The sequence below is a fragment of the Rhineura floridana genome, chromosome 1 (genome assembly GCF_030035675.1).
Source record: "Rhineura floridana isolate rRhiFlo1 chromosome 1, rRhiFlo1.hap2, whole genome shotgun sequence".
Classification (NCBI taxonomy): Eukaryota; Metazoa; Chordata; class Lepidosauria; order Squamata; family Rhineuridae; genus Rhineura; species Rhineura floridana.
Window position 1 is genome coordinate 107,604,177 of NC_084480.1, and position 12,652 is coordinate 107,616,828.

General features: G+C 42.0%; 1 protein-coding gene across 3 annotated transcripts in view; it reads left to right on the forward strand.

The window, feature by feature from the left end:
* The window catches only part of DMRT1 (doublesex and mab-3 related transcription factor 1), a 93,546-nt gene that overhangs the window by 32,302 nt on the left and 48,592 nt on the right, over positions 1 to 12,652 (forward strand). For all 3 annotated transcript variants that reach the window (XM_061613321.1, XM_061613338.1, XM_061613347.1), the window contains exon 3: positions 7,227 to 7,510. In XM_061613321.1, coding sequence (XP_061469305.1) covers positions 7,227 to 7,510 — 284 coding nt within the window. The remainder of the gene's footprint in view (positions 1 to 7,226; positions 7,511 to 12,652) is intronic.

Here is a 12,652-nt window from a genome sequence, read left to right on the forward strand (position 1 = left end):
TACTGCAGAGGACTACTCAAGATGGAGTATTGTCCAACAGAAGACATGACTGCAGGTGCCCTCACAAAGGCGTTGGGCAAAGTCAGACATTTAAAGCTGCAAGACAAGATGACCCTGGTGGGCTGAACCAAACACTTGTTGAGAACGGATGTTGGAAGTGGGGCAAGAGCAACTCCTGTTTGGGTTCTTTTGTTTGTATTCCAGAAGGAAAATAGGGTCCTTCAGATGGCTAGGCTTGACTACCTTTACTTGTGATGCTGTGACTGACTTCCTTCCGTTGCAGACTGATATGCTTAGGGAAGCTTATCTGCTCCTCCTCCTTCTGACCTTTCTTCTCTTCTTCGACTGTCTGAGAGAGAGGAGACACCTTTCTGCTCGCTCTCTCCTGAGCCATGAGGGCAACTCCCAAACCTGGACGTTGCGCCTCCAACTTAGTTAGTTAGTTAGAACTAGGTATGCCTTTCCTATCTACTATGTATATTGTATTTCTATCAATAAAGTAGCTTTTCTTATTTTACTAAGTCTTAAGTCTCGGTGATCTCAATGCAGGGTAAAAGCCTGCTGCTTAGGTAAACACACACACTGGCACACACACACACATGCAATTCAGACCGACTGTCAATCTCTGCTAATATCTATACAAATTTACATAACAAATTTAACGTTGTGTAGTAATTTGGGCCCAACTAAATGTGCCATTTATTGCATAGTTGGAATTAACATGTTTTTAAATTGCGTGTGTGTGTGTGCGTGCGCATGTGTGATCAGGATTGGGACTGCTGGCAGGAGATTATCTCTCTCTCACACACACCGGCCCTGATGAAAGCCACCCTCTTCTTCCCAAGCTGCTGTTCAGTTTGGAAGGGAAGCTACCATTGGCACTGATTGGAATGTTCTGTTCTAGGAAGAATAGGAACGTTGGAGGAGGAGGATTTTTCATTTGGGCCACAAGATGAAGGGTAAAGGTTCACCACTGCAGTTCTAATCCTGACCTCCCCCCCCCCCCAGTAACTGCCATTTAAAATTTAAAAACACAACATGTAATTGCATACATGCAATTAACAGCACATCTTGTTTAGAACTAAACCTGTAGTTCATGGGGCAGTGTGGATTTGAATTTTGTGGCAGCCAAGGCAATTGGTAAATGAAAGTTCCCTTAAGTTTCTGAATGGAAGAATTGAAATTCTCTCCCTATTTGTATGATGGGTTTAGCAGGCACGGTAGACCTACAAGAAGGATAGACTAATGGCATTCATTCCCATGTTGTCAGCAGATGCCAAAACTGCCAATTTTAGTGCCTGTGTGCCACAAGCAGCTGACATGAGGCACATATACAGTATTTGCACTTGGATATCTCTAACCTGAGTATTATTATTTTTCAAAAGCAAATAATAGCCTTATTTTTGAAATTCAAAGTTTCAAATTCAAGGTTAGGAGTAGGGATGGGATCTGTTGACCCGTGCCAGTTTGAAAGCATTCCACCAACCTAACAGACGGGTACCAACTTGAGTTTGTTCTTTGTCTGCAAGCCACTTCTTTATTACCATTTTTCTTCTTCTTAGAAAAAAAGAGATATGTTAAAGGAAATATCAATATTTTGAAAGGACATGTTGATAACTTAAGAAAATGTCAATAAATTGAAAGAAATACTGATAACAATATTGATACTAATATCAATAGTGTTGCGCGCCTCCCCCAATCTCTGTGCAGTGAGATTTCGGGGGTCCCTGCACTCATCCATGGTTTGGTTTCCTTTGAGGAAGAAGGTCAGCGGAGGCTGGGGTGTCTTTATAAAATATTTATTTATTTACACACATTCCAACCTGAGCTCAAGGATGGAGGGGTTCAGTGCATCAGCAGTCCAACATCCAGCTTTTCCATCTGGGTTGCAGGAGGCACCCCAAAGGCCATGGCCCAGAGAGCCAGTCTCTCTCTGCCCTGCCTTCCAGTTCCCAGCAATTCTCTAGACACACTAAAAACAAAAAACTCTCCTGGGCTCCAGGAGGGGGGGAAGGAGGCTCTCCTGAAGAGTTTCAATGACAAAAGGATCTCCCTGGTCCATTCACCGTTGCTAGGCAACTGACCAGCCATTATCTTACCTGGCCAATCTATTTGGTTAACAAAAAACTCATTTGATCAGCAGAGTGCCTCATTCCAAGGCACAGGATTCCAAATCAGAGGCTGGAAAGGGGACCCACAGGAATCATTCATCCCCACCCCTATGCTCATAACAATATTTTAGACTTTTTTAAATTAAAAAATCTATTTTTGAAAATCACTACATAAAAATCTGATTCGCAAAGATAGCAAATAGCTGAATTAAAGGAAAATTCAATATCAAATTCAAATTGGATGGAATTCTAGCACATGCCTTCTTAGGAGTATTCATTTAAAAAACCAAACCATTGATTGCAACACACACACTCCGGCTGTTCATTTTAACTGCTATTAAAATTCTAAAAATTTCAATTTTGAGAAAACCTTTTGCTTGTGGAGAACGTATTAAATACAAGTGCAGATCTACTGTACATAAGGCTTGAGGATTATAGCTATGCTGTTCTATTCAATCATGCCAGTTGCAGATAAACGTCTGTAGCAGAGGAGGCTTCCAGACGGAGGGCATGGTGGGCATTGGCTGGAGCGATTCAGAATGCATGATCCTTACACTGATCACGTCTAGCTCAAAGAGTATGCCAGGCAGTGAAAATGAGGGACTGCTCCAGCAGTGCAGTTGGCTGCTGAGGGTTATAAGGCTGTACAAGAATATGCAATGCCAGGATTGTGGATTCAAGCCTCACCTGAAGCATTATGAGCATTGGTTTTCATTGTTGGGACTCACTGAATAGCAGACTGGTGGAGAAGCCATATTACGGTTGTAGACTGCATGTTTTGCTACCTGGAACTGATCCCTAGCTCATTTCAAAATAAGAAATAGCTTCATGCATGCACAAGAGATTGTTGCAGTTAACCTTGAGCAGCTTTGTACCTCCTTTTGTTTCCCTTGTTTGTTTGTTTGTTTATTATTTGGTTTATATCCCGCCCTTCCTCCCAGCAGGAGCCCAGGGCAGCAATATGTACAGCTTAGCAGTAAGCTGACCCCTGGGCACACCTTCTGCCCTAACATGGCCCAGTAGGGTTTCACTGGCTGGATCAGTAACATTTTACCCAGGAATGGGCAACCTGTGGCTGTTGGGCTCCTCCATCCGCCCCTGCCAGCAGGATCAGGCACATTGGGAACTGTAATCCAGCAACTAACCCAAGCTACTAACCCTGGTAGCTATGCTCTCCCTCTACTGTTGGACGCAGTCTGCTTTTGAATACTAGTTGCTGGAAACCACCGGAGGGGAAAGTGCTCTCGTGCTCAGGTCCTGATTGCTGGCTTCCCATTGGCATCTGGTTGGCCCCTGTAAGAACAGGATGCTAGCCTGCTCCAGAAGGCTTTTCTTACGTTCTTAACATCTGGACGGCCGCAGCTTCCCCACTATTGGTTTGCCTGTATTGTAGTTGACCCCACTGCTAGAAATATACACTCTTCTCTGAAATGAATTATTGCTACCTGCTGTTAATATGCCACATGGCTGAAGCCTTTTGTATGACGTGGAAGATCAATAACGGTATTTATCATATGGTGCATTGATCTGGAATGAAAGAGAGAGCTGCATTTCAACGTGTGGGAGTACATCAGGAAAGGTAGCAAAGATGCTGTCTAAGGAGGATTTTAAAACATGGAGAATCGAGATGTAATGTTAAAAAAAATCTTTCCCCAACAGCTAAAAACTCAATGTTTTATTTCCCTTATTTTAGTATTAAAATCAACAACATTGAAGCTTTCCCTCCTCCTTTTGTGCAAATGTGAAGTTCCCCTCTAATCTTAGAAGCTTTCATCTCTTTAAGATTTTCTCCACACCTGTAGCATCCAGGAACTTGTTTGTTTTAGATGTGTTATTCAATATATTTCTATACCATCCTTCATCATAAATAACCTAAGGGTGGTTTATACATACAAAATTATTAAAAAGGTAAAAAATATAAAACACATTATATCCAGTAATACATTATATCCAGTCCTAAAAACTATTCCAAGCCAACAGCAGAAAGCAGTCCCCATTACAAATGGGCAGCATTAATCAACTGCCCCCCTCAATGCCTTAGTGAAGAGATATGTTTTCATATGTAGGCAGCACAATGGGAGGGAATTCTATAGCCAGGGTGCCTCCACAGAAAAGGCTCTTACATGCAGTCACTGCTTGATGTCCCACAGATACTGGACGGACCTCTAGAAGGTCCTTTCTGCAGATCTCAGGGCCTGGGATCTAGATATACATTACTTTTATCTAATCTAACTAAATTTTGTGAAACAACATTTTATCCCTATTTGTTTTGTTGCAATTATTCATGATTGTATGTATTTCTATATTTATCCATCTTGACTGTTTCTTTCCTAAACTGAGGGTACTTCTCTGGGGGTTTTTCTCTTGAAAGTAAGAAAGAGAAACTAGATTGCTAATAATTTATCTTGCCTTGCTGTGCTTTTTTCAAGTCCTGTGCTGTCCTTGGAATATTATGTAGTACTCAGACTGCAGATACTAGCTTAATTTATAGCGAGCGAATTAGCCGCAAGTTGCCTGGATTTATTTGTTTATTGATTGCAGAGGACCTTTAATTTCAACTGTGGCATTTTTGTTGAAATATTTAATACATTGCACTATTGACGATTTAGGAGCCAATGCATTGCTAATATGGTAATGCACTTTGTTGCACAAAGAAGCCCTGTGGCAAAAAGAAGTATCTGTCTCCTCCATGTTTTCTCAGCTGGCTTTCAGACACAATCAAATCATATTAGAGCTTAGTGGCATGCTGCTTGAACATGTGGAAAAAATAAAAGGAAATCAGGCCCAACATAGAACTGCAAAGAAACAAACTGTAAGTTGGGATGTGTAATATTAAAGAAAAATAAAAATACACATAACCCCAACACTTTAAAGATGTATGGTGTTGTGGTTAGAGTGTCGGACTGGGACCTGGAAGACCAGAGTTCGAATCCCCATAAAGCCATGAAGTTTACTGGGTGATCTTCGGCCAGTCACTGCCTCTCAGCCTAACCTACCTCACAGGGCTGTGGGGATTAAATGAGGAGGGGCAGAACCATATTTGTACGCCACCTTGAGCTCCTTGGAGAGAAGGTGGCATATAAATAATAATACTGATGATGATGATGTAATAAATTTTATAACTGGCGCAGGTAATCTTTTTTTCTGTTGAGGGCTATGATACATTGGAGGTCATCTGACGGGCCATATGCTGGCGCGATTGGGGCCACTTTACTCTCTGTCTCTCCCTCCCAGCCCAGCGGGCCCCCATGCTTGCCTGAGATCCGAACTGATTGCTTTGGAGACAGCTTTGTCTCTCCCTACAGAATTTTCCCACCGCATGAAGCAAATCATCTTTATTTGCCCTAGGTTGTAGGTTTCATGTGAAGTTATTTATGTAAACTTGTATCAGAGTGATCATTAGGCTGGTTGTTGTGGTTTTGTTATATTACATGGATCTTTTAGGGTTCTTCACATTTGTAGACAAGTAGGAATTTTTTTTTGTTACTTACTTGTGCATGGTCCGTACATCTTTCAGGTTTTAGGGACATTGCATTGCCCCAACAATGAAACTACAGCACTGGGGGAAATGTCATTATTTCCCCAGATAGTGGCTGCTTCCAGGCAACCTATTTATTAAGTATTCATTCTGATCTGTTTATACAAAATTTGTAGGGAGATTATATTGCATCAGCAGTTTCTTGAGCATTCTTTGCGGGAATGTTATGCAATGATGTGCCCTACACTTTCCAGTGCATTTTCCCATCACTTTCCTTACCAGATTGTTTTGGAAGCAGGTTTGTTGCACAAGAGCACCAAATCCACTGTAATTGCATAACCTGAATTTGCCAGTATGCAGTTGAATCCCACCCACAAATATAGCATCAGTCTGGAAACACCCAGCAGATCTTTCAGCTGTGATTGTGATTTGGAATGCATTACTGCGAAGTAGTTTCCACCTCCTAGGTATTGACTGTGATGTCACTGATTTGTTCAAGTGACTCATCACTTCTTCCCTGTGCTTCACAATACTTAGTTGTGTTTTTAAAAAAATGCTTTGTAGATTCCTTCAGTGGCAGTGTGCTCCCTTGCCACTAGTGGACTACTCTTTTAATCTTTTTGCTTTTGAGAGGAGGGAGGTATTTGAGAACAACAAGGCCATAGCCCACTCCCATTGCTGTTCCATATATTGGACATCTAGGGATTTTTCCAAGTTCATTGGAAGCTCTGTGCTTTTCTAGTCTTGTGCTAAATACATACCTGTTCAGATCTGCCCAGAACAGCAGGTGTGGCAGCAGAAACACCTAGTGGTGTTTTCAGAGATGACTTTGAAAAACATCTCCTGATCACCAGTATCTCTCTCGACTGTCACCACCTTTCAGAGGAGCAAAGCTAGGAGCCACATGGTTCTGGTATTGTGAGGGCCCAATGTATGATCAGCAGGTGCAAGAGATCACCACTTTACTGAGCTAAGCAGGTCTGGGTTTGGTCAGTGCCTTGATGAAGGACCACCTGGGAACCACATGTACGTGGCTACCTTGGGTTCCATGATAGAAGGCAAGCTAATAAATGTAATAAAACAAAATAAATACCATCTGTCTATAAAAATCACTAAGAACCATTATGGTTGAAAAGTAATATACATTTTTAAAACAATATATGGGGGGCTTCAGCAGTTCTCCCTACTTCCCATTCATTATATGGCAAAAGAATATTGCATCAGTGGAACCCTCAGTGATGAAGCTCATTAATGACACTGGGCCAGTCACAATCTCTCAGTCTAACCTACCTCACAGGGTTGTTGTGAAGATAAAATTGGGAGGGGGAGAACCATGTACACCAGCTTGAGCTCTTTGGAGGAAGGTGAGATATAAATGTAATAACAATGAATAAATAATATTGATGTGTGCAGAAGGATTGCAAACGATGGTGCATTAATCTGTGGGAAGACCTGTTTTCCTTTTATGACATCTGGGTTGTTACAGAGAAGGCTTGTTTGAGCTCATCCGTCTAGTTATGCACTGTCTTTTACTCTTCAAGTCAGAAGTATACTAAGAGATAAGAAGCAGCCTTTTACAAATTTCTTTTGCTATTTCATAACTGGCTGTGTTTTTTCCCCCTTTCTGTTATTTTCAGAGGGACGGATGCTGATTCAGGACATTCCTTCCCTGGCCAGCAGAGGGCATCTGGAGAGCACATCTGATTTAGTTGTGGACTCCACCTACTACAGCAGTTTTTACCAGCCGTCCCTGTATCCTTACTACAACAACTTGTACAATTACTCCCAGTACCAGATGGCTGTGGCCAGTGAAACCACCTCTGGGGACATGGGGACCCCCCTGGTTGGGTCCCCTGTTAAAAACAGCCTTCGAAGCCTCCCAGCAACCTATATGTCAAGCCAATCAGGAAACCAGTGGCAGGTACTGTGTAAATTAGTAATGTCAGTGTGCTGCATGCTAGACCCATGGTCTTGCTTGGAGAGCACTAAGATTGCTTTTAAGTTCTTTTGTCATCATTGGGATACCTGCCGGATCAGTAACGTAGTAGGATCTTGCAAGAATAGAAGATTAGAATGGTACTGTGGCATATGATACAGGAAACAAGCTATACACATTAGATACGGACCTCACATACTGAAGTAGCCTGAGAAGCTACTGATTGGCACCTGGGAAGCATTTAGGAACACAGGAAACTGCCTTATACCAGATCACGCTCTCTGTCCATCCAGCCCAGTAGTACTTACTCTGATTGGCAGTGGCTGTCCAAGATCTTATGTAGGGAGAGGGATTTGCCATCACCTGCTGCCTGATCCTTTTTAAAACTGGAGATGCCAGGGACTGAAGTAGGGTCCTTTTTGTGTGCAAAGTATATGCTCTACTGCTGATCTATGGTCCCTAGTGCTGCATTTTTCTCTCCATACAGTGTTCTGTGTTTATTAGGGTTCATAGTATACTCCTGCTTTGTTGGATTTCAAATCTATCTGTTCAGCATCAAAGGCAACATTTTGTCTCAGGAGCCATTTGCAATTTGTTTTTGTTTTTTAATTTACAAATAAATGGGTTGTTCAAGGTAGCTTTGAAAAAAATAACATTAATAGATTGATACCCCATATGCTCAAGGAAGAGGATTCACATGTAAACCATTACACATGTTGGCATATAAATATCAGCTGTATTCGTTACCATATAAAATAAAGTTTAGAATGACCAAATGCTGTAAATCTAAAACTTATAAATAAGAAAAAAGGGGAGTAAAAATACAACAGAAGATTATGTTTTTTTTAAAAAGAGTCTCATGATGTCACAGTTTTAAATCAACAACAATATTGATTTATTCAAGGATATTGAGTGTAGCCACTGATGTCATGCACCTTTCACCAAAGAGTGACCACCAGAGCTTGGAAGATTACTTTTAAAAAGTAATAAATTACAGTTATAGTTACATGGCCCCAAAAAAGTAGTCATTACCATTACCATTACCATTGCAATTGCTCTCAAAGTAACTGATTACTTTACTTTTACTTAAAAGTAATCACTACAATTACATTTTAGTTACTTTTTAAAAAAAATTGCCTACAAGGTGCTGGCCTTGGCTGCTGCAGTTCTAAGTAGCCTAAAAAATTAAAAATAAGAACACACACACAGAGGGTAGTAGAATAATTTTTTTAATCTGTAAGATTAACAGAATGGCAAAACAGAATCTCACATACCCCCACCCACCCATGATGATACCCCAACACGCATATAATTCACTTGAAATCAAATTTACACTTGAAATGCTGCTTTTACAATACATTTCTGTTATGTCTCAAAAGAACAGGATGCTCAAAGAGCATGTCAGACAAGGAATGTCTTTTTACAGATTACGTTGCCACCAGTACTGAACAGGTGTTCTACTATGGTGCTTGAAGGAATGCCTGTGCAAAAAGCAATGCAGCACCCCTTTCATCTAAAACACATTTTGATCAATATGGAAATCCCCTATCATCAAAGAAAAATGCAAACTTTAGTACTTTTCTAGTTGCCTTTGTAATTTTTTTTTGTCAGCAGTATAACTTAGAGGTAACTTAATCCTGTACATACTTACCAGGAGTAAGTCCCATTGAACTCATTGGGTAGACATGTATGCACATTGAACTGTCAGAAGCAGAATTTAAGAGACATAACGTAGGTAAACAGAAAATGCATATATCAAAAACAATCCACCAGCATAAAGGTTATCCCTTCTCCTGCAATTAAAAATGTGTTCTTGCCCAGCATATAGTGAAACTATGGAATTTACTACCACAAGAAGCAGTGATGGGTACCAACTTGGATGGCTTTAAAAGAGGATTAGACAAATTCATGGAGGATAAAGCTATCAGCGGCACCTAGCAATGATGGCTATGTTCTACTTCCACTGTCAGACATAGTATGCTTCTGAATATCAGTTGCTGGGAATACAAGTGAGGAGGGTACTGCTCATGCACTCAGGTCCTGCTTATGGGCTTCGCTTTAGGGCATCTGATTGGCCACTGTGAGAACAGGATGCTAGGCTACATGGGCCACTGGTTGGATCCAGCAGGCTTTTCTTATGTTCTTGTATGTATTGCAACAAACAACAAAAGTTACTTGTGGGGTGTTGGAGATCAGGGATAGCCAACATGGTGCCCTCCAGATGTTGTAGGACTACAATTTCCATCATCCCTGATAATTGGTTGTGTTGTCATGACGCTGAAGTTGGTTCCTAGTTCCCAGTTCTTTATTTGCTTGAAAGTTCAAAACACTAAAAATCAAGAAACGTTCACAGCTACAGCAACTCCGTAGGAAAGTTAACATGTCTCTGAACCCTAAAATATATGTTGGGGTACCCCATATCATATATCGCTGTGATCTGGGGACTCTCCCTGGCAAGAATAACAACAAATTTATTCAATCAAAATTATCAGGCTTCTTAAATGCTCATAAATGCATAATGATGCCATAAAATCATAAAAAATAAGTAACTGAGGGTGCCCACCCCAAAATCTGCTCTGGGCCAGGACAAATCATACACCCCAGGAAAGGGGAGGGTGTCCTCTACGAGATGCCAGTGCTTCCTGCCTGGCCCACAACCTTTGCTGGGTGCAAGGCAGGGATAAGGGCATCTATGCACAACCAAAACAGACAAAAATACGCAGAAAAAAATAAGTAACTGAGGGTGCCCACCCCACAATCTGCTCTGGGCCAGGACAAATCATACACCCAAGGAAAGGGAAGGATATCTTCTACAAGATGGCAATGCTTCCCACTTGGCCCAGAGTTTCTGTTGGATTCAGGGCATGTATAAGGGCATCTATGCACAACCAAAAGAGACAAAAAGCAAAGCAAAGAATAGATATCTGGGGTTGTTCACCACAAACTCTTGTCTGGGCCAAGATAAATCAGACACCCCAGAAAATTCCTCTATGCTATGCCAGTGCTTATGATCTATGTGGATTTAAAAAAATGTATTGGTCTTGCCTGTTACTTTGTTACAGCTCAATTATTATTTTTAAAAGCCATTGATGTTGGTGACAGAAGGACTTGTGGCAGGGTCAACAAACAATGATTTCTTGAAGAAGATGTAATTTCATAGATGACACTCTAAAGTATGCATGGATGGCATCTCATAGCACACTCTCCTAGATGCATGGCAGTATCATATGTGGTGCCCCAAATCATCTTTTAGGATAGGTACTCCAGTTTCTTATTTTCTTTCCTCTACATAGTCGCTATTTTTCTAATACATGTATGCTCTTGTCTGTACCATACATACAAAAGAAGCTCTGAACTGGTTGGGAGCCCTCTCCTGCATGCATGGATGTATGACTTGTAGTGCCCAAAGCCTGTTTTGGATTGGGAACCCGCAGTTCCCTATATACGTTCTGCATTGCTTGTTGTGCATAGATGCACATATCCGTTTCGTGTGTCCACAAGAAAATCCATTCCAGGCAGGATGCAGTGGCATCTCGTTGAGGACACTCTTCCCTTTGCTCAGGTGAATGGTGTTTCATGGCCCACAGCAAATTTTGGAGTGGTCACCCCAAATTACATATTTTTCTCTACTTTTCATTATTTTAGTTCTGCACAGATAAACTTATAAGCAGAAACTATAGGCCAGGTGGGAAGTACTGGCATCTTGTAGAGGCCACCCTCCCCCTTCCTGGGATGTATGATTTGTCCTGGCAGCAGGGGTGTAGTTGTCCAGGGGCCCAGGGAGTCATAGACCCCTTATTTATTTTGGGAGCAGAGTCCCTATGTCTCCAGCATCATATGAGCTGATCGGCATGAAAGGGGAGTGTGTTAGCCACTGAGAAGAGTCTTCTAATATGCTTCCTTGTCCTTTCCTGCTGATTGGAGCTAATCAGAGTGAAAGGAGGTGAGTCACCCACTGAGAAGACTCTTTTCAGTAGCCAATACTCCCCTTTCACACTGATCGTCTCCTAGGGACATCAGTTGTTGTGGGAGATGGCATTAATAAGGACCTCATTCTCACCTCAGGAGCAAAATAAGGAGGGAGGGGGGTCTGGCTGTGGCTGAGACTATCATGAAGGGACTCTGCACTTCTGAATTTGCCACTACACTACTGCCTGGCACAGTGCAGATTTTTGGGTGGGCACCCCCAATTTCTTACTGTTTTCTGCATATTTTTGTCGCTTTGGGTTGTGCATAGATGCCCTTATCCCTGCCCTGCACCCAGCAAAAGCTCTGGGCCAGGCGGGACACACTGGCACCTCGTAGAGGACACCCTCACCTTCCCTGAGGTGTATGAGTTGTCCTGTTTCAGAACAGATTGTGCGGTGGGCACACCCAGTTGCTTATTTTTTATGATTTTATGGCATCATTATGCATTTATGAGCATTTCAGAAGCCTGATAATTTTGATTGAATAAATTTGTTATTCTTGCCAGGGAGAGTCCCCAGATCACAGCGATATATGATACAGGGTACCCCAGCACATATTTTGGGGTTCAGAGACATGTTAAGTTTGGCTTGGAGTTATTGTAGTTGTGAACTTGTCTTTTTTTAGTGTTTTGAACTTTCAAGCAAATAAGGAACTAGGAACCAACTTCAGCGTCGTTATGTTATCTGAGACTGATGGGAGTTGTAGTCCAACAACATCGGGAGGGCACCATATTGAAGACCCAATTAGATTAACACAACTCCCTTCCCACCCACCCATCTGTTTCAAACACATCCAGAAAAGTATGTCTCTTAAATTCTATGTCTGACAGTGCATTCCTTTCAGAGGTAAAAATTAATCTGCAGTCCTATACAGTAGGGCCCCACTCATAAGGCAGGTTATGTTCCAGGCCTCCACCAAAAAGCGAAAACTGCTGGAAAGTGGGGCCCTACTGTATTCCATCAGCCATGCTCCAGCTGACAGCCATCAGCTGTAGTGCGTGAGCTCCCAGCGCTCCAACTGATCATGCATACAGCTCATCAGCTGTAGCACACGATCAGCTGTAGCGCGGGGAGCTCTTGCGCTACAGCTGATCGTGGTCAGCTGTAGCGCAGCAGCTGGAGCTCCCCACACTACAGCTGATCACCCCACTGGCACTGC